This window comes from Petromyzon marinus, chromosome 76, assembly GCF_048934315.1.
Source record: "Petromyzon marinus isolate PM22_M1 ecotype Great Lakes invasive population chromosome 76, UKy_Petmar_22M1.pri1.0, whole genome shotgun sequence".
NCBI classification, from domain to species: Eukaryota; Metazoa; Chordata; class Hyperoartia; order Petromyzontiformes; family Petromyzontidae; genus Petromyzon; species Petromyzon marinus.
This window is the reverse complement of record NC_133742.1, coordinates 5,145,682-5,164,940: the sequence shown is the minus strand read 5'-3', so window position 1 is coordinate 5,164,940 and position 19,259 is coordinate 5,145,682. Positions and strand designations below refer to the sequence as shown.

Genomic DNA, 19,259 nt, shown 5'->3' with positions numbered 1-19,259 from the left:
GAAGAACCAGCGGCATCTACATCTGTAGAACGTGAAGAACCAGTGGCATCTACATCTACGGACGTGAAGAACCAGTGGCATCTACATCTACGGAATGTGAAGAAAAGTGGCATCTACATCTACAGGACGTGAAGAACCAGTGACATCTACAGAACGTGAAGAACCAGCTTCATCTACATCTATGGAATGTGAAGAACCAGTGGCATCTACATTTACAGAACGTGAAGAACCAGTGGCATCTACATTTACAGAACGTGAAGACACCAGTGGCATCTACATATGCAGACCGCAAAGAACCAGTGGCATCTACATCTACAGGACGTGAAGAACCAGTGACATCTACATCTACAGAACGTAAAGAACCAATGGCATCTACATCTGCAGAACGTGAAGAACCAGTGGCATCTACATCTACAGAACGTGAAGAACCTCCAGCATCTACATCTATGGAATGTGAAGAACCAGTGGCATCTACATCTACAGAACGTGAAGAACCAGTGGCATCTACATCTGCAGAACGTGAAGAACCAGTGGCATCTACATCTACGAAACGTGAAGAACCAGTGGCATCTACATCTTTAGAACGTGAAGAACCATTGGCATCTACATCTACAGAACGTGAAGAACAAGTGGTATCTACATCTGCAAAACGCGAAGAACCAGTGGCATCTGCATCTGCAGAACATGAAGAACCAGTTGCATCTACATCTACAGAACGTGAAGAACCAGTGGCATCTACATCTACAGAACATGAAGAACCAGTGGCATCTACATCTACAGAACGTGAAGAACCAGTGGCATCTACATCTACAGAACGTGAAGAACCAGTGGCATCTACATTTGCAGAACGTGAAGAACCAGTGGCATCTACATCTGTAGAACGTGAAGAACCAGTGGCATCTACATTTACAGAACATGATGAACCAGTGACATCTACATCTACAGGACGTGGAGAACCAGCGGCATCTACATCTATGGAATGTGAAGAACCAGTGGCATCTACATTTACAGAACGTGAAGAACCAGTGGCATCTACATTTACAGAACGTGAAGACACCAGTGGCATCTACATCTGCAGACCACAAAGAACCAGTGGCATCTACATCTGCAGGACGTGAAGAACCAGTGGCATCTACATCTGCAGAACGTGAAGAACCAGTGGCATCTACATCTACAGAACGTGAAGAACCAGTGGCATCTTCATCTGCAGAATGTGAAGAACCAGTGGCATCTACATCTACAGAACGTGAAGAACCAGTGGCATCTACATCTGTAGAACGTGAAGAACCAGTGGCATCTATATCTATGGAATGTGCATCTACATCTACAGAACGTGAAGAACCATTGGCATCTACATCTGCAGAACGTGAAGAACCAGTGGAATCTATATCTACGAAACGTGAAGAACAAGTGGCATCTATATATGTAGAACGTGAAGAACCATTGGCATCTACATCTACAGAACGTGAAGAACCAGTGGCATCTACATCTACAGAACGTGAAGAACCAGTGTTATCTAAAGAACGTGAAGAACCAGTTGCATCTACAGAACGTGAAGAACCAGTGGCATCTACATCTACAGAACGTGAAGAACCAGTGGCATCTACATCTGCAGAACGTGAAGAACCAGTGGTATCTACAGAACGTGAAGAACCAGTGGCATCTACAGAACGTGAAGAACCAGTGGCATCTACATCTGCGGAACGTGAAGAACCAGTGGCATTTACATCTACAGAACGTGAAGAACCAGTGGCATCTACATCTACACAACGTGAAGAACCTGTGGCATCTACATCTGCGGAACGTGAAGAACCAGTGACATCTCCATCTATAGAACGTGAAGAACCAGTGCATCTACATCTACAGAACGTGAAGAACCAGTGGCATCTACATCTACAGAACGTGAAGAACCAGTGGCATCTACATCTGCAGAACGTGAAGAACCAGTGGCATCTACATCTGCAGAACGTGAAGAACCAGTGGCATCTACATCTGTAGAACGTGAAGAACCAGTGGCATCTACATCTACAGAACGTGAAGAACCAGTGGCATCTACATCTACAGAACGTGAAGAACCAGTGACATCTTCATCTGCAGAACGTGAAGAACCAGTGGCATCTGCATCTACAGAACGTGAAGAACCAGTGACATCTACATCTGCAGAACGTGAAGAACCAGTGGCATCTACATCTGCAGAACATGAACCAGTGGCATCTACATCTGCGGAACGTGAAGAACCAGTGGCATCTACATCTGCGGAACGTGAAGAACCAGTGGCATCTACATCTACAGAACGTGAAGAACCAGTGGCATCTACATCTTCAGAACGTGAAGAACCAGTGGCATCTATATCTGCAGAACGTGATGAACCATTGGCATCTACATCTGCAGAACGTGAAGAACCAGTGGCATCTTCATCTGCAGAACGTGAAGAACCAGTGGCATCTTCATCTGCAGAACGTTAAGAACCAGTGGCATCTACATCTGCGGAACGTGAAGAACCAGTGGCATCTACATCTGCGGAACGTGAAGAACCAGTGGCATCTACATCTACAGAACGTGAAGAACCAGTGGCATCTACATCTACAGAACGTGAAGAACTAGTGGCATCTACATCTGCAGAACGTGAAGAACCAGTGGCATCTACATCTACAGAACGTGAAAAACCAGTGGCATCTACATCTGCAGAACGTGAAGAACCAGTGGCATCTACATCTGCAGAACGTGAAGAACCAGTGGCATCTACATCTGTAGAACGTGAAGAACCAGTGGCATCTACATCTACAGAACGTGAAGAACCAGTGGCATCTACATCTACAAAACGTGAAGAACCAGTGGCATCTTCATCTGCAGAACGTGAAGAACCAGTGGCATCTACATCTACAGCACGTGAAGAACCAGTGGCATCTACATCTGCGGAACGTGAAGAACCAGTGGCATCTACATCTACAGAACGTGAAGAACCAGTGGCATCTACATCTACAGCACGTGAAGAACCAGTGGCATCTACATCTGCGGAACGTGAAGAACCAGTAGCATCTACATCTGCGGAACGTGAAGAACCAGTGGCATCTACATCTGCGGAACGTGAAGAACCAGTGGCATCTACATCTGCGGAACGTGAAGAACCAGTGGCATCTACATCTGCGGAACGTGATGAACCAGTGGCATCTACATCTGCAGAACGTGAAGAACCAGTGGCATCTTCATCTGCAGAACGTGAAGAACCAGTGGCATCTTCATCTGCAGAACGTTAAGAACCAGTGGCATCTACATCTGCGGAACGTGAAGAACCAGTGGCATCTACATCTGCAGAACGTGAAGAACCAGTGGCATCTTCATCTGCAGAACGTGAAGAACCAGTGGCATCTTCATCTGCAGAACGTTAAGAACCAGTAGCATCTACATCTGCGGAACGTGAAGAACCAGTGGCATCTACATCTGCGGAACGTGAAGAACCAGTGGCATCAACATCTACAGAACGTGAAGAACCAGTGGCATCTACATCTACAGAACGTGAAGAACTAGTGGCATCTACATCTGCAGAACGTTAAGAACCAGTGGCATATACACCTGCGGAAGGTGAAAAATCAGTGGCATCTACATCTACAGGAGATTATACAGCTTGTAACGCTGTTCCATCCGTGTTCAGTGTTAACGCGGAACAGCCTGGTAGGAATTGACAGGCGTAAAGTTTGGGTCACGAACAAAACCGACTTACGAACAGGCGCCTCCGACAGTAGTTCAAGAACAATTTGTAGTGTATAGTGTAGTGTGGTGTATAGTGTAGTGTATAGTGTAGTGTGTAGTGTGGTGTATAGTGTAGTGTATAGTGTATAGTGTAGTGTATAGTGTAGTGTATAGTGTATAGTAGTGTAGTGTATAGTAGTATAGTGTATAGTAGTGTAGTATACAGTGTAGTGTATAGTAGTGTAGTGTATAGTGTAGTGTATAGTGGTGTAGTGTATAGTGGTGTAGTGTATAGTGTAGTGTATAGTGTAGTGTATAGCAGTGTATAGTGTAGTGTATAGTGGTGTAGTGTCTAGTGTAGTACTGTAGTGTATCGTGTAGTGTATTGTGTAGTGTATAGTGTAGTGTATAGCAGTGTAGTGTATATTGTAGTGTGTAGTGGTGTATTGTATAGTTTTGTATAGTGTAGTGTATAGTAGTGGAGTGGAAAGTGTAGTGTATAGTAGTGTAGTGTGTAGTGTAGTGTATAGTGTAGTGTATAGTGTAGTGTTAAGTAGTGTGGTGTATAGTGTAGTGTGTAGTGTAGTGTATAGTGTAGTGTATAGTGTAGTGTATAGTGGTGTCGTGTATAGTGTAGTGTATAGTAGTGTAGTGTATAGTGTAGTACTGTAGTGTATAGTGTAGTGTATAGTGTAGTGTATAGTGTAGTGTATAGTGTAGTGTATAGTAGTGTAGTGTGTTGTGTATAGTGTAGTGTATAGTGGTGTAGTGTATAGTGTAGTGTATAGTGTAGTGTATAGTGGTGTAGTGTATAGTGGTGTAGTGTATGGTGTAGTGTATAGTGTAGTGTATAATGGTGTGGTGTATAGTGTAGTATGTAGTAGTGTATATTGTAGTATATAATGTAGTGTACAGTGTAGTGTATAGTGGTGTGGTGTATAGTGGTGTAGTGTATAGTGTAGTTTATAGTAGTGTATAGTGTAGTGTATAGTGTAGTGTATAGTGTAGTATATAGTAGTGTATAGTGTAGTGTATAGTGTAGTGTATAGTGTAGCATATAGTAGTGTATAGTGTAGTGTATAGTGTAGTGTATATTGTAGTATATAGTAGTGTATAGTGTAGTGTATAGTGTAGTGTATAGTGTAGTGTATAGTGTAGTGTAGCGTGCTTTTCACAGCTGATGATGATTGCTCGTGTTGCAGTCGAAACGTCGTGATAATTTCACCGTTTCATATTTTTTTACATTTTATTTTATTGTTTCCCTTCTATGCGGTGGTGACTTTACCGAAATAACCAAGAATAATATTTTTATTGTTTTATATATTTTTATTATTTTATTGTTTCCCTTCTACGCGGTGGTGACTTTACCGAAAGAACCAAGAATGATAATTTTATTGTTTTATAATAATTTTATTGTTTTTTATTTTTATTTATTTTATTGTTTCCCTTCTACGCGGTGGTGACTTTACCGAAAGAACCAAGAATGATAATTTTATTGTTTTACAATAATTTTATTGTTTTTTATTTTTATTATTTTATTGTTTCCCTATCTACGCGGTGGTGACTTCACCGAAAGAACCAAGAATAAGACCACCCAGTCTACCGTCGTGGATACCAGCGGCGTGCCACGCCAATTTTTTGGGCCTTTCCGTTTTCGATTAATTCTTTGACATTTCCTTTCAACCCATCAACGTGAGTTCACCAGAAGACCCCCTACCACCCCCACAAAGAATCTGAATTCCTGCAGTCACGAAAGCTTCGAGTCAAGAGTTTTACCGGTAGGAACGAGGTTTGTAAACTGAGTGTACCAGCCTGCGATAGATTAATGTGTCCGTCCGTCCGTCCCCTTTCAATACTTTAACGAAGTGAAATCTCGTGCTGTTGGGTGTATAATTTTTTAACGAAGTGAAATCTCGTGCTGTTGGGTGTATAATTTTTTTAACGAAGTGAAATCTCGTGCTGTTGGGTGTATAATTTTTTTTAACGAAGTGAAATCTCGTGCTGTTGGGTGTAATAATTTGTCCGAAGAACCCTCAACGATTTCGAGGGCAAAAAAAGGTGGGAAGACGCTCTCAATTTGCACAATTTTTACGTAACAATGTCGTAAAATTGCGCAAAATTCCAATGTTCCTACCAGCCTTACCCTGCAAGGACCTGTTATTGTCATGCCTGTCAACCTCTTGTTCAGTGCCCTACCTTATTACGGACCAGGCCAGACGTTATCGGTCACCACCCCGTCTCGCCTGATGAGTCTCAACGCGTAGCCTCGCTACCGGACGACGAGGACGGATCATTTGAGGGTCGCGTTTTATTGTTCGGCGCTGCAGGCTGTCGAGCCGAGGGATAGAACGCCGTGGGTTAAAAGAATAAAATAAACGGAGCTTGTTGGGCGAGCGTGGAGTTTCGAGCGATAACGAAGGTGCCGTTACCGTCGGTCCGTCGTGGCGAGGCGGAGGGATGACGGGAACCGCGTTGGCAGACCTCCCCCTGTTTGTGTGCGATGCGAATCATCTCACGCCCCGTCACTCACCGACACACTCACCCACTCACTCACCCACACACTCACTCACCCACCCACTCACTCACCCACCCACTCACTCACCCACCCACCCATCCACTCACCCACTCACCCACTCACTCACTCACCCAGCTATCCACCCACCCACCCACTCACGTACCCAGCTACCCACTCACCCACCCACCCACCCACTCACTCACCCACCCATCCACTCACCCAGCCACTCACCCACCCACCCATTCACCCACCCATTCACCCACCCACTCATCCAACCACTGACCCACCCACCAACCCGCCCACTCACCCACCCACCCACCCACTCACCCAGCTACCCACTCACCCACTCATCCACCCAATCACCCACTCATACATTCACCCACCCAATCACCAACCCACACACCAACTCACCCACCCACTGACCCACCCACCAACCCTCCCACTCACCCACCCACCCACTAACCCACCCACTCAAACCCACCAACCCACTCACTCACCCACCCACTCACTCACCCACCCACTCATCCACCCACCCACCCACTCGCTCACCCACTCAACTACCCACTCACCCACTCACTCACCCACTCAAACAATCACACACCCACTCTCCCGCTCACTCACCCGCTCACCCACTCGCTCACCCACTCAACCACCCACTGACCCACTCACTCACCCACCCACTCATCCACCCACCCACCCACTCGCTCACCCACTCAACCACCCACTGACCCACTCACTCACCCACCCACTCATCCACCCACCCACCCACTCGCTCACCCACTCAACCACCCAATGACCCACTCACTCACCCACCCACTCATCCACCCACCCACCCACTCGCTCACCCACTCAACCACCCAATGACCCACCCACTCACCCACCCACTCAACCACCTACACACCCACTCACCTGCTCACTCACCTACCTACCCACCCACCCACTCACCCACCCACTCACTCACTCACTCACTCACTCACCCACCCACCCACACATTCACTCACCTACCTACCCACCCACTCACCCACCCACTCAACCACCCACTGACCCACTCACTCACCCACCCACGCATCCACCTACCCACCCACCCACCCACTCAACCACCCACTGACCCACCCACCCACCCGCCCGCCCGCACCAGGCCTGTTCCCGTGCCTGAAGGCGACGTTCACGCTGAGCAGGCAGATGGGCTACTACGTGACCCAGGTGTACGTGCCCAGCCTGCTGCTCGTCATGGTCTCCTGGCTCTCCTTCTGGATCAACAAGGACCCGGCACCAGCCCGGGTCAATCTGGCCGCCACCACCATCCTCAGCATGATCACCAAGAGCACCGACTCCCGGTCCTTCCTGCCCAAGGTGCGTAGCGCGTGGTGCTGGGGTGGGGCTTGATCCACGCTCGATCCACGCTCGATCACATACACGCAGGTATTCACAATATCACAGCTTGATACACGCTTGATTCACGCTCGTACACATACACACAGCTATTCACAATATCACAGCTTGATCCACACTCGATCCAAGCTCGATCAAATACACACAGGCATTCACAATATCACAGCTCGATCCACGCTTGATCCACACTCGATCACATACACACAGGCATTCACAATATCACAGCTTGATCCACGCTCGATCCACGGTCGATCACATACACACAGGTATTCACAATATCACAGCTTGATCCACAGTCGATCACATACACACAGGTATTTACAATATCACAGCTTGATCCCCGCTTGATCCACAGTTGATCACATACACGCAGGTATTCACAATATCACAGCTTGATCCAAGCTCGAACACATACACGCAGGTATTCACGATATCACAGCTTGATCCACGCTTGATCCAAGCTCGATCACATACACACAGGCATTCACAATATCACAGCTCGATCCACGCTAGATCCACGCTCGATCACATACACGCAGGCATTCACAATATCACAGCTTGATCCACGCTTGATCCATGTTCGAACACATACACGCACGCCATTCAAATCCATCACTTTACCCTACATTGCGGGGATCACAAAAAAGATCTCCAAAATCTTGAATAAACACAAGATCCAGGTTCCGATTCAACACATTACATAAAATCCGTGATCTGGTTCCGTCTGTACAAGATGTGATTCCGGACGTACAGTACCCTGGCGTCTACAAACTAAGTTGCCTCTGTGGTAGTAGCTACATTGGAGAAACCAAACGACATGTCTCGGACCGCATCCGCGAACACAAAGCAGACCTGAAACACGGTAGGACCAACACCTCGGCCGTGGCAGATCACTGTTATAATTTATTGGGCTCACACGACATTGACAGAGGTTCTCTGCAAAACCATCCGGCTACCATGAGAGAGATTCGCTCATGAGGGCTATCCACATATACAAGCACGGGGACAATCTCAACCGAGAAGATGGATTCTGGCTCAGCAATAATTGGAAGGATTTGATAAAACAATTTCGGGTCTTAAGTCATTGTGTTCACGCTTACGGTGGCTTTCAGACCGCGTCCATTCTCTTCCTCTCCTCCCCCTCCTCTTTTCCGAACATAGATGGTCTCGATTGAAAGCTTTCGTGACTTGCAAGGATTCATCTTCTTTGGTTCTTTCGGTAAAGTCACCACCACGTAGAATGAGAATAAAACAATAAATCGATAAAATAAAATAACACAGTAAAATTCTCACGACGTTTCGGTCACAACACAAGCGGCATTCCTCAGGTGAAGGGGACGAGACTGTCTGGAGGACAGCGCTGGAGCGGACACAGCCAAGCTCAGATCGCGACCTTTAAGCTGTGTGAGAAGAAACAGAGCGCCTTGACAAAGGAATTGGCATAGATTTTAGCATTGAAATTGCTGAGTGATTAGCTTGTGACTGGTCACAGAAATGGCTATGTTAAAGTCAAATCCTACACATCCACAGAGGCACCCCTTGACAAAGGAATTAGCATAGAATTTAGCATTGAGATAGCTGAGTGATTCGCTTGTGACGTCGCAGAAATGGCTATGTTAAAGTCAAAGCCTACACATCCACAGAGGCACCCCTTGACAAAGGAATTAGCATAGAATTTAGCATTGAAATAGCTGAGTGATTAGCTTGTGACTGGTCACAGAAATGGCTATGTTAAAGTCAAAGCATACACATCCACAGAGGCACCCCTTGACAAAGGAATTAGCATAAAATTTAGCATTGAAATAGTTGAGTGATTAGCTTGTGACTGGTCGCAGAAATGGCTATGTTAAAGTCAAAGCCTACAGATCCACAGAGGCACCTAGTACTAACAAAACAGGAGAATTTAGCATTGAAATAGCTGAGTGATTAGCTTGTGACTGGTCACAGAAATGGCTATGTTAAAGTCAAAGCCTACACATCCACAGAGGCACCCCTTGACAAAGGAATTAGCATAGAATTTAGCATTGAAATAGCTGAGTGATTAGCTTGTGACTGGTCACAGAAATGGCTATGTTAAAGTCAAAGCATATACATCCACAGCGGCACCCCTTGACAAAGGAATTAGCATAAAATTTAGCATTGAAATAGTTGAGTGATTAGCTTGTGACTGGTCGCAGAAATGGCTATGTTAAAGTCAAAGCCTACACATCCACAGAGGCACCTAGTACAAACAAAACAGGAGAATTTAGCATTGAAATAGCTGAGTGATTAGCTTGTGACTGGTCACAGAAATGGCTATGTTAAAGTCAAAGCCTACACATCCACAGAAGCACCCCTTGACAAAGGAATTAGCATAGAATTTAGCATTGACATAGCTGAGTGATTCTCTTGTGACTGGTCGCAGAAATGGCTATGTTAAAGTCAAAGCCTACACATCCACAGAGGCACCCCTTGGCAAAGGAATTAGCATAGAATTTAGCATTGAAATAGTTGAGTGATTAGCTTGTGACTGGTCACAGAAATGGCTATGTTAAAATCAAAGCCTACACATCCACAGCGGCACCCCGTGACAAAGGAATTAGCATAGAATTTAGCATTGAAATAGCTGAGTGATTAGCTTGTGACTGGTCACAGAAATGGCTATGTTAAAGTCAAAGCATACAGATCCGCAGAGGCACCCCTTGACAAAGGAATTAGCATAGAATTTAGCATTGAAATAGCTGAGTGATTAGCTTGTGACTGGTCAGAAATGGCTATGTTAAAGTCAAAGCCTACACATCCACAGAGGCACCTAGTACAAATCAAACAGGAGAATTTAGCATTGAAATAACTGAGGGATTAGCTTGTGACTGGTCATAGAAATAGTTATGTTATAGACAAAGCCTACACATCTACAGAGGCACCTAGTAAAAATCAAACAGGAGAATTTAGCATTGAAATAACTAAGGGATTAGCTTGTGACTGGTCAGAGAAATAGTTATGTTAAAGTCAAAGCCTACACATCCACAGAGGCACCTAGTACAAATCAAACAGGAGAATTTAGCATTGAAATAACTGAGGGATTAGCTTGTGATTGGTCATAGAAATAGTTATGTTATAGACAAAGCCTACACATCTACAGAGGCACCTAGTAAAAATCAAACAGGAGAATTTAGCATTGAAATAACTAAGGGATTAGCTTGTGACTGGTCAGAGAAATAGTTATGTTAAAGTCAAAGCCTACACATCCACAGAGGCACCTAGTACAAATCAAACAGGAAAATTTAGCATTGAAATAGCTGAGTGATTAGCTTGTGACTGGTCACAGAAATGGCTATGTTAAAGTCAAAGCATACACATTCACAGAGGCACCTAGTACAAATCAAACAGGAGAATTTAGCATTGAAAAAGCTGAGTGATTAGCTTGTGACTGGTCACAGAAATGGCTATGTTAAAGTCAAAGCATACACATTCACAGAGGCACCTAGTACAAATCAAACAGGAGAATTTAGCATTGAAATAACTGAGGGATTAGCTTGTGACCATGACCAGTCACAAGATAATCACTCAGCTATTTCAATGCTAAATTCTATGCTAATTCCTTTGTCAAGGCGCTCTGTTTCTTCTCACACAGCTTAAAGGTCCACGGTCTGAGCTTGGCTGTGTTCGCTCCAGCGCTGTCCTCCAGACAGTCTCGTCCCCTTCACCTGATGAGGGCCGCTTGTGCCGCGGCCGAAACGTCGCGGGAATTTCATCGCGTCGTTTCGTTCCATCAATTTATTGTTTCATTCTCATTCCACGCGGTGGTGACTTTACCGAAAGAACCAAAAGAACGTCTGATGGCCTCGTCCAATCTGAGCAAACGGCCAAATCGGCTCTCCGTGCCGCTGACGTTAAGTGGGGGCCGGGAAAAAACAAAAGCCGCTTTTTTTTTCAAATCGTTCCCGCCGCTGTTTTCTCCGCCTGCACCCGCCGATGGCTGCTTTCTCGTTCGCCGGGATCGCGGACGTCGCGAGAATTCTAGATTTGAAGCTTTCGCGTCTCGCAAGGATCCACACTCCTTTTGATTCTATTCGGTAAAGTCACCACGTAGGTAAGTAAGTAAAAAAAAACGGCAAAAAAACGGCAAAAATCACGACGTTTCGGCCGCGACACAAGCGGCCCTCATCAGGTTGAAGGGATCAGGCTGTCTCGAGGACAGCGCTGGAGTGAAACAGTCGGCCGATCAAACGCTAATTTTTTTACGCTAATTCCTTTGTCAGTGCACCTTGTTTCCTCGCACACAGCTTAAAGGTCCGCGGTTCCGGGCGTGGCTGCGTTTCGCTCCAGCGCTGTCCTCCAGACAGCCTGGTCCCTTCGACCTGATGAAGGCCGCTTGTGTCGTGGCCGAAACGTTGCGGGAATTTCATCGCCTTATTTTATTTTATCGATTCATTATTTCGTTCTCATTCCACGCGGCGGTGACTTTACCGAAAGAACCAAAGATGATGAATCCCTGCAAGTCACGAAAAGCTTTTAAAAAAATCGAAATTTGTCTTGTGGTGGTGGTGGTTGTTGTTGTTGTGGTTGTTGTTGTGGTTGTTGTTGTTGTTGATTGACTTTGCAATCCCGCTGGGATTATTTGCACGGAGCGTTGTTGGTGTAACGCTGCTTTTTTTTTCGAAGGAATACCTACGTGGTGACTTTACCGAATAGAACCAAAGATGATGAATCCCTGCAAGTCACAAAAAGCTTTTAAAAAATCGAAATTTGTCTTGTGGTGGTGGTTGTTGTTGTGGTTGTTGTTGTGGTTGTTGTTGTTGTTTGACTTTGCAATCCCGCTGGGATTATTTGCACGCAGCGTTGGTGGTGTAACGCTGCTTTTTTTTGAAGGAATACCTACGTGGTGACTTTACCGAAAGAACCAAAGATGATGAATCCCTGCAAGTCACGAAAAGCTTTTAAAAATCGATATTTGTCTTGTGGTGGTGGTTGTGGTTGTTGTGGTGGTGGTTGTTGTTGTGGTTGTTGTTTGACTTTGCAATCCCGCTGGGATTATTTGCACCGAGCGTTGGTGGTGTAACGCCGCTTTTTTTTTCGAAGGAATACCTACGTGGTGACTTCACCGAATAGAACCAAAGATGATGAATCCCTGCAAGTCACGAAAAGCTTTTAAAAAATCGAAATTTGTCTTGTGGTGGTGGTTGTGGTTGTTGTGGTTGTTGTTGTTGTGGTTGTTGTGGTGGTGGTTGTTGTTGTTGTGGTTGTTTGACTTTGCAATCCCGCTGGGATCATTTGCACGAAGCGTTGGTGGTTCTAACGCTGCTTTTTTTTTTTAAGGAATACCTACGTGGTGACTTCACCGAATAGAACCAAAGATGATGAATCCCTGCAAGTCACGAAAAGCTTTTAAAAAATCTAAATTTGTCTTGTGGTGGTGGTGGTTGTTGTGGTTGTTGTGGTTGTTGTTGTTGTTGTTGTTTGACTTTGCAATGCCGCTGGGATCATTTGCACGCAGCGTTGGTGGTGTAACGCTGCTTTTTTTTTGAAGGAATACCTACGTGGTGACTTTACCGAATAGAACCAAAGATGATGAATCCCTGCAAGTCACGAAAAGCTTTTAAAAAATCGAAATTTGTCTTGTGGTGGTGGTTGTGGTTGTTGTGGTTGTTGTTGTTGTGGTTGTTGTGGTGGTGGTTGTTGTTGTTGTGGTTGTTTGACTTTGCAATCCCGCTGGGATCATTTGCACGAAGCGTTGGTGGTTCTAACGCTGCTTTTTTTTTTTAAGGAATACCTACGTGGTGACTTCACCGAATAGAACCAAAGATGATGAATCCCTGCAAGTCACGAAAAGCTTTTAAAAAATCTAAATTTGTCTTGTGGTGGTGGTGGTTGTTGTGGTTGTTGTGGTTGTTGTTGTTGTTGTTGTTTGACTTTGCAATGCCGCTGGGATCATTTGCACTGAGCGTTGGTGGTGTAACGCCGCTGCTTTTTTTTTCGAAGGAATACCTACGTGGTGACTTTACCGAATAGAACCAAAGATGATGAATCCCTGCAAGTCACGAAAAACTTTAAAAAAAATCGAAATTTGTCTTGTGGTGGTGGTTGTGGTTGTTGTGTTTGTTGTGGTTGTTGTTGTTGTGGTTGTTGTTGTTGTTTGACTTTGCAATGCCGCTGGGATCATTTGCACGCAGCGTTGGTGGTGTAACGCTGCTTTTTTTTTGAAGGAATACCTACGTGGTGACTTTACCGAATAGAACCAAAGATGATGAATCCCTGCAAGTCACGAAAAGCTTTTAAAAAATCGAAATTTGTCTTGTGGTGGTGGTGGTTGTTGTTGTTGTGGTTGTTGTTGTGGTTGTTGTTGTTGATTGACTTTGCAATCCCGCTGGAATTATTTGCACGGAGTGTTGGTGGTGTAACGCTGCTTTTTTTTTTAAGGAATACCTACGTGGTGACTTTACCGAATAGAACCAAAGATGATGAATCCTTGCAAGTCACGAAAAACTTTTAAAAATCGAAATTTGTTTTGTGGTGGTGGTGGTTGTTGTTGTTGTTGTGGTTGTTGTTGTTGTTTGACTTTGCAATCCCGCTGGGATCATTTGCACCGAGCGTTGGTGGTGTAACGCCGCTTTTTTTTCGAAGGAATACCTACGTGGTGACTTCACCGAATAGAACCAAAGATGATGAATCCCTGCAAGTCACAAAAAGCTTTAAAAATCGAAATTTGTCTTGTGGTGGTGGTGGTTGTTGTGGTTGTTGTGGTGGTTGTTGTTGTTGTTGTGGTTGTTGTTGTTGTGGTGGTTGTTGTTGTTGTTTGACTTTGCAATCCCGCTGGGATCATTTGCACGAAGCGTTGGTGGTTCTAACGCTGCTTTTTTTTTTGAAGGAATACCTACGTGGTGACTTTACCGAATAGAACCAAAGATGATGAATCCCTGCAAGTCACGAAAAGCTTTTAAAAAAATCGAAATTTGTCTTGTGGTGGTGGTTGTTGTTGTTGTTGTGGTGGTTGTTGTGGTTGTTGTTGTTTGACTTTGCAATCCCGCTGGGATCATTTGCACGAAGCGTTGGTGGTTCTAACGCCGCTTTTTTTTTTTCGAAGGAATACCTACGTGGTGACTTTACCGAATAGAACCAAAGATGATGAATCCTTGCAAGTCACGAAAAACTTTTAAAAATCGAAATTTGTTTTGTGGTGGTGGTGGTTGTTGTTGTTGTTGTGGTTGTTGTTGTTTGACTTTGCAATCCCGCTGGGATCATTTGCACGAAGCGTTGGTGGTTCTAACGCCGCTTTTTTTTTTCGAAGGAATACCTACGTGGTGACTTTACCGAATAGAACCAAAGATGATGAATCCTTGCAAGTCACGAAAAACTTTTAAAAATCGAAATTTGTTTTGTGGTGGTGGTGGTTGTTGTTGTTGTTGTGGTTGTTGTTGTTGTTTGACTTTGCAATCCCGCTGGGATTATTTGCACCGAGCGTTGGTGGTTCTAACGCCGCTTTTTTTTTTCGAAGGAATACCTACGTGGTGACTTTACCGAATAGAACCAAAGATGATGAATGATCCTCCCGTCTCTGTGCGTCTCTCGCTGCGCCCGGCACGCGAGGTAGGTGTCCTACGCCACCGCCATGGACGTGTGGATGGCCACGTGCCTGGTGTTCGTGATCGCTGTGCTGGTGGAGTACACGCTGGTACAGGCCACGGCACGCCGGGCCAAGGACTCCAAAGTGGTGGAGGAGAGTAAGGTGGGTGGGGGTGGTGGTGGGGGGGTGGTGGGGGGGTGGTGGGGGGGGGGGCCGAGATGGGCGTGGCTGTCGTTCTTTCGTTCGATCTGCTCGCTTGTTCTGTCACTCATTCGGATGTTGCGCGACTCTCTCCCCTCCTCCTCGCTCCTCCTCCTCCACCTCCTCCTCCTCCTCCACCTCCTCCTCCTCCCTCCTCCACCTCTCCCTCCTCCTCCCCCTCCTCCTCCTCCTCCTCCTCCTCCTCCACCCTCCCCTCCCCCTCCTCCTCCTCCTACTCCTCCTCCTCCACCTCCTCCCTCCTCCTCCTCCTCCTCCTCCCCCTCCCTCCCTCCTCCTCCTCCTCCTCCACCTCCTCCTCCTCCTCCACCTCCTCCTACTCCTCCTCCTCCTCCCCCTCCTCCTCCTCCTCCTCCTCCACCTCCTCCCTCCTCCTCCTCCTCCTCCTCCCCCTCCTCCTCCTCCACCTCCTCCTCCTCCTCCCTCACCTCCTCCTCCTCCTCCTCCTCCTCGCCCTCCTCCTCCTCCTCCTCCTCCTCCTCCACCCCCTCCTCCTCCACCCCCTCCTCCTCCTCCTACTCCTCCTCCCCCTCCTCCTCCTCCTCCTCCACCTCCTCCCTCCTCCTCCTCCTCCTCCTCCTCCCCCTCCTCCTCCTCCTCCTCCACCTCCTCCTCCTCCTCCCTCACCTCCTCCTCCTCCTCCTCCTCGCCCTCCTCCTCCTCCTCCTCCTCCCCCTCCTCCCCCTCCTCCTCCACCCCCTCCTCCTCCACCCCCTCCTCCTCCTCATCCTCCTCTTCATCCTCCTCCTCCTCCCCCTCCCCCTCCACCTCCTCCCCCTCCCCCTCCTCATCCTCCTCCTCCCCCTCCTCCTCCTCCACCTCCTCCTCCTCATCCTCCCCCTCCCCCCCTCCCCCCTCCACACCCCCCACACCCCTCCCCCCCCACACCCCCCACACCCCCCCCCCACTCCCCCCACGTGCCCGCAGGAGTCTCCGGCCGAGCTGGAGAAGAAGTTCACGCGGCAGGCGGTGATGGTGGATGTGAAGGCGCGCTTCGTGTTCCCCGCGGCCTTCGCCGCCTTCAACGCCGTCTACTGGGTCACCTGCGTCGTGGGCCTCAAGAGCCTGCAGTGAAGACACAACCACAGAGACACCGCAGAGACACCACAGAGACACCACAGAGACACCACAACCACAGAGACACCACAACCACAGAGACACCACAGAGACACCACAACCACAGAGACACCACCACCACAGAGACACCACCACCACCACAGAGACACAGCACTGATAACGCCGTCTACTGGGTCACCTGCGTCGTGGGCCTCAAGAGCCTGCAGTGAACACACCGCCACAGAGACACCGCAGAGACACCACAGAGACACCACAGAGACACCACAGAGACACTACAGAGACACCACAGAGACACCACAACCACAAAGACACCGTGTCCACCACGACTACAGAGACACCGCAGAGACACCACCACCACTACAGAGACACCACAACTACAGAGACACCGCACTGATAACGCCGTCTACTGGGTCACCTGCGTCGTGGGCCTCAAGAGCCTGCAGTGAAGACTCAGCAGAGACACCACAACTACAGAGACACCACAGAGACACCGTGTCCACCACAGAGACACCACCACCACAGAGACACCACAGAGACACTACAGAGACACTGCACTGATAACGCCGTCTACTGGGTCACCTGCGTCGTGGGCCTCAAGAGCCTGCAGTGAAGACACCACCACAGAGACACCACAACTACAGAGACACCACAACTACAGAGACACCACAGAGACACCACAAAGACACCACAACTACAGAGACACCACAACTACAGAGACACCACAGAGACACCACAGAGACACTACAGAGACACAACACTGATAACGCCGTCTACTGGGTCACCTGCGTCGTGGGCCTCAAGAGCCTGCAGTGAAGACACCGCCACAGAGACACCACAACTACAGAGACACCACAACTACAGAGACACCGTGTCCACCACAGAGACACCGCAGAGACACCACAACTACAGAGACACCACAACTACAGAGACACCACAGAGACACCACAGAGACACCACCACCACAGAGACACCACAACTACAGAGACACCACAACCACAGAGACACCACAGAGACACCACAACCACAGAGACACCACCACCACAGAGACACCACCACCACAGAGACACAGCACTGATAACGCCGTCTACTGGGTCACCTGCGTCGTGGGCCTCAAGAGCCTGCAGTGAAGACACCACCACAGAGACACCGCAGAGACACCGCAGAGACACCGCAGAGACACCACAGAGACACCACAGAGACACCACCACAGAGACACCACAACTACAGAGACACCACAGAGACACCACAGAGACACCACAACCACAGAGACACCGTGTCCACCACAGAGACACCACAACCACAGAGACACCACCACCATAGAGACACCGTGACCACCACTACAGAGACACCACAACTACAGAGACACCACAACTACAGAGACACCACAGAGACACCACAGAGACACCGCAACTACAGAGACACCACAACTACAGAGACACCACAGAGACACCACAGAGACACCACAACCACAGAGACACCGTGTCCACCACAGAGACACCACAACCACAGAGACACCACCACCATAGAGACACCGTGACCACCACTACAGAGACACCACAACTACAGAGACACCACAACTACAGAGACACCACAGAGACACCACAGAGACACCGCAACTACAGAGACACCACCACCACAAAGACACCGTGTCCACCACAGAGACACCGTGTCCACCACTACAGAGACATCACAACTACAGAGACACCGTGTCCACCACAGAGACATCACCACCACAGAGACACCGCACTGATAACCACAGAGACACCACCACCACAGAGACACCGCCACCACCACTACAGAGACATCACAACTACAGAGACACCGTGACAGCCACCGCAGAGACATCGTGTCCACCACAGAGACACCACCACCACAGAGACACCACAGAGACACCGTGACCACCACCACAGAGACACCGTGACCACCACTACAGAGACACCGTGTCCACCACCACTACAGAGACACCGTGACCACCACCACAGAGACACCGTGTCCACCACCAGTACAGAGACACCGTGTCCACCACATAGACACCGTGACTACAGAGACACCGCAGAGACATCACAACCACAGAGACACCACAGAGACACCACAGAGATACCACAACTACAGAGACACCACAGAGACACCACAGAGACACCGCAGAGACATCACAACCACAGAGACACCGCAGAGACACCATAGAGACACCACAGAGACACCACAGAGACACCACAACTACAGAGACACCGCACTGATAACGCCGTCTACTGGGTCACCTGCGTCGTGGGCCTCAAGAACCTGCAGTGAAGACTCAGCAGAGACACCACAGAGACACCACAGAGACACCACAGAGACACCGTGATCACCACTACAGAGACATGACCACCACAGAGACACCACCACCACCACAGAGACACCACAGAGACATCGTGTCCACCACAGAGACACCACAGAGAGACCGTGACAACACCTACAGAGACACCACAGAGACACCACAGAGACACCACAGAGACACCACCACCACAGAGACACCACAACCACAGAGACACCATGTCCAACACCACAGAGACACCACCACCACTACAGAGACACCACAACTACAGAGACACCGTGTCCACTACCACAGAGACACCGCCACTACAGAGACACCGCACTGATAACGCCGTCTACTGGGTAACCTGCGTCGTGGGCCTCAAGAACCTGCAGTGAAGACACCACCACAGAGACACCGCAGAGACACCACAGAGACACCGCCACCACCACCACCACAGAGACACCGTGTCCACCACAGAGACACCGCCACCACCACTACAGAGACACCGCCACTACAGAGACACCACA

At 48.0% G+C, this 19,259-nt stretch overlaps 1 protein-coding gene across 1 annotated transcript in view; it reads left to right on the top strand.

The window, feature by feature from the left end:
- The window catches only part of LOC116957536 (glycine receptor subunit alpha-2-like), a 51,688-nt gene extending 33,171 nt beyond the window's left edge, over positions 1-18,517 (top strand). The window contains exons 4-6 of the mRNA XM_076056542.1: positions 7,344-7,558; positions 15,168-15,302; positions 16,287-18,517. Coding sequence (XP_075912657.1) covers positions 7,344-7,558; positions 15,168-15,302; positions 16,287-16,433 — 497 coding nt within the window. The 3' untranslated portion in view covers positions 16,434-18,517. The remainder of the gene's footprint in view (positions 1-7,343; positions 7,559-15,167; positions 15,303-16,286) is intronic.
- The last annotated feature ends 742 nt before the right edge of the window (positions 18,518-19,259 follow it).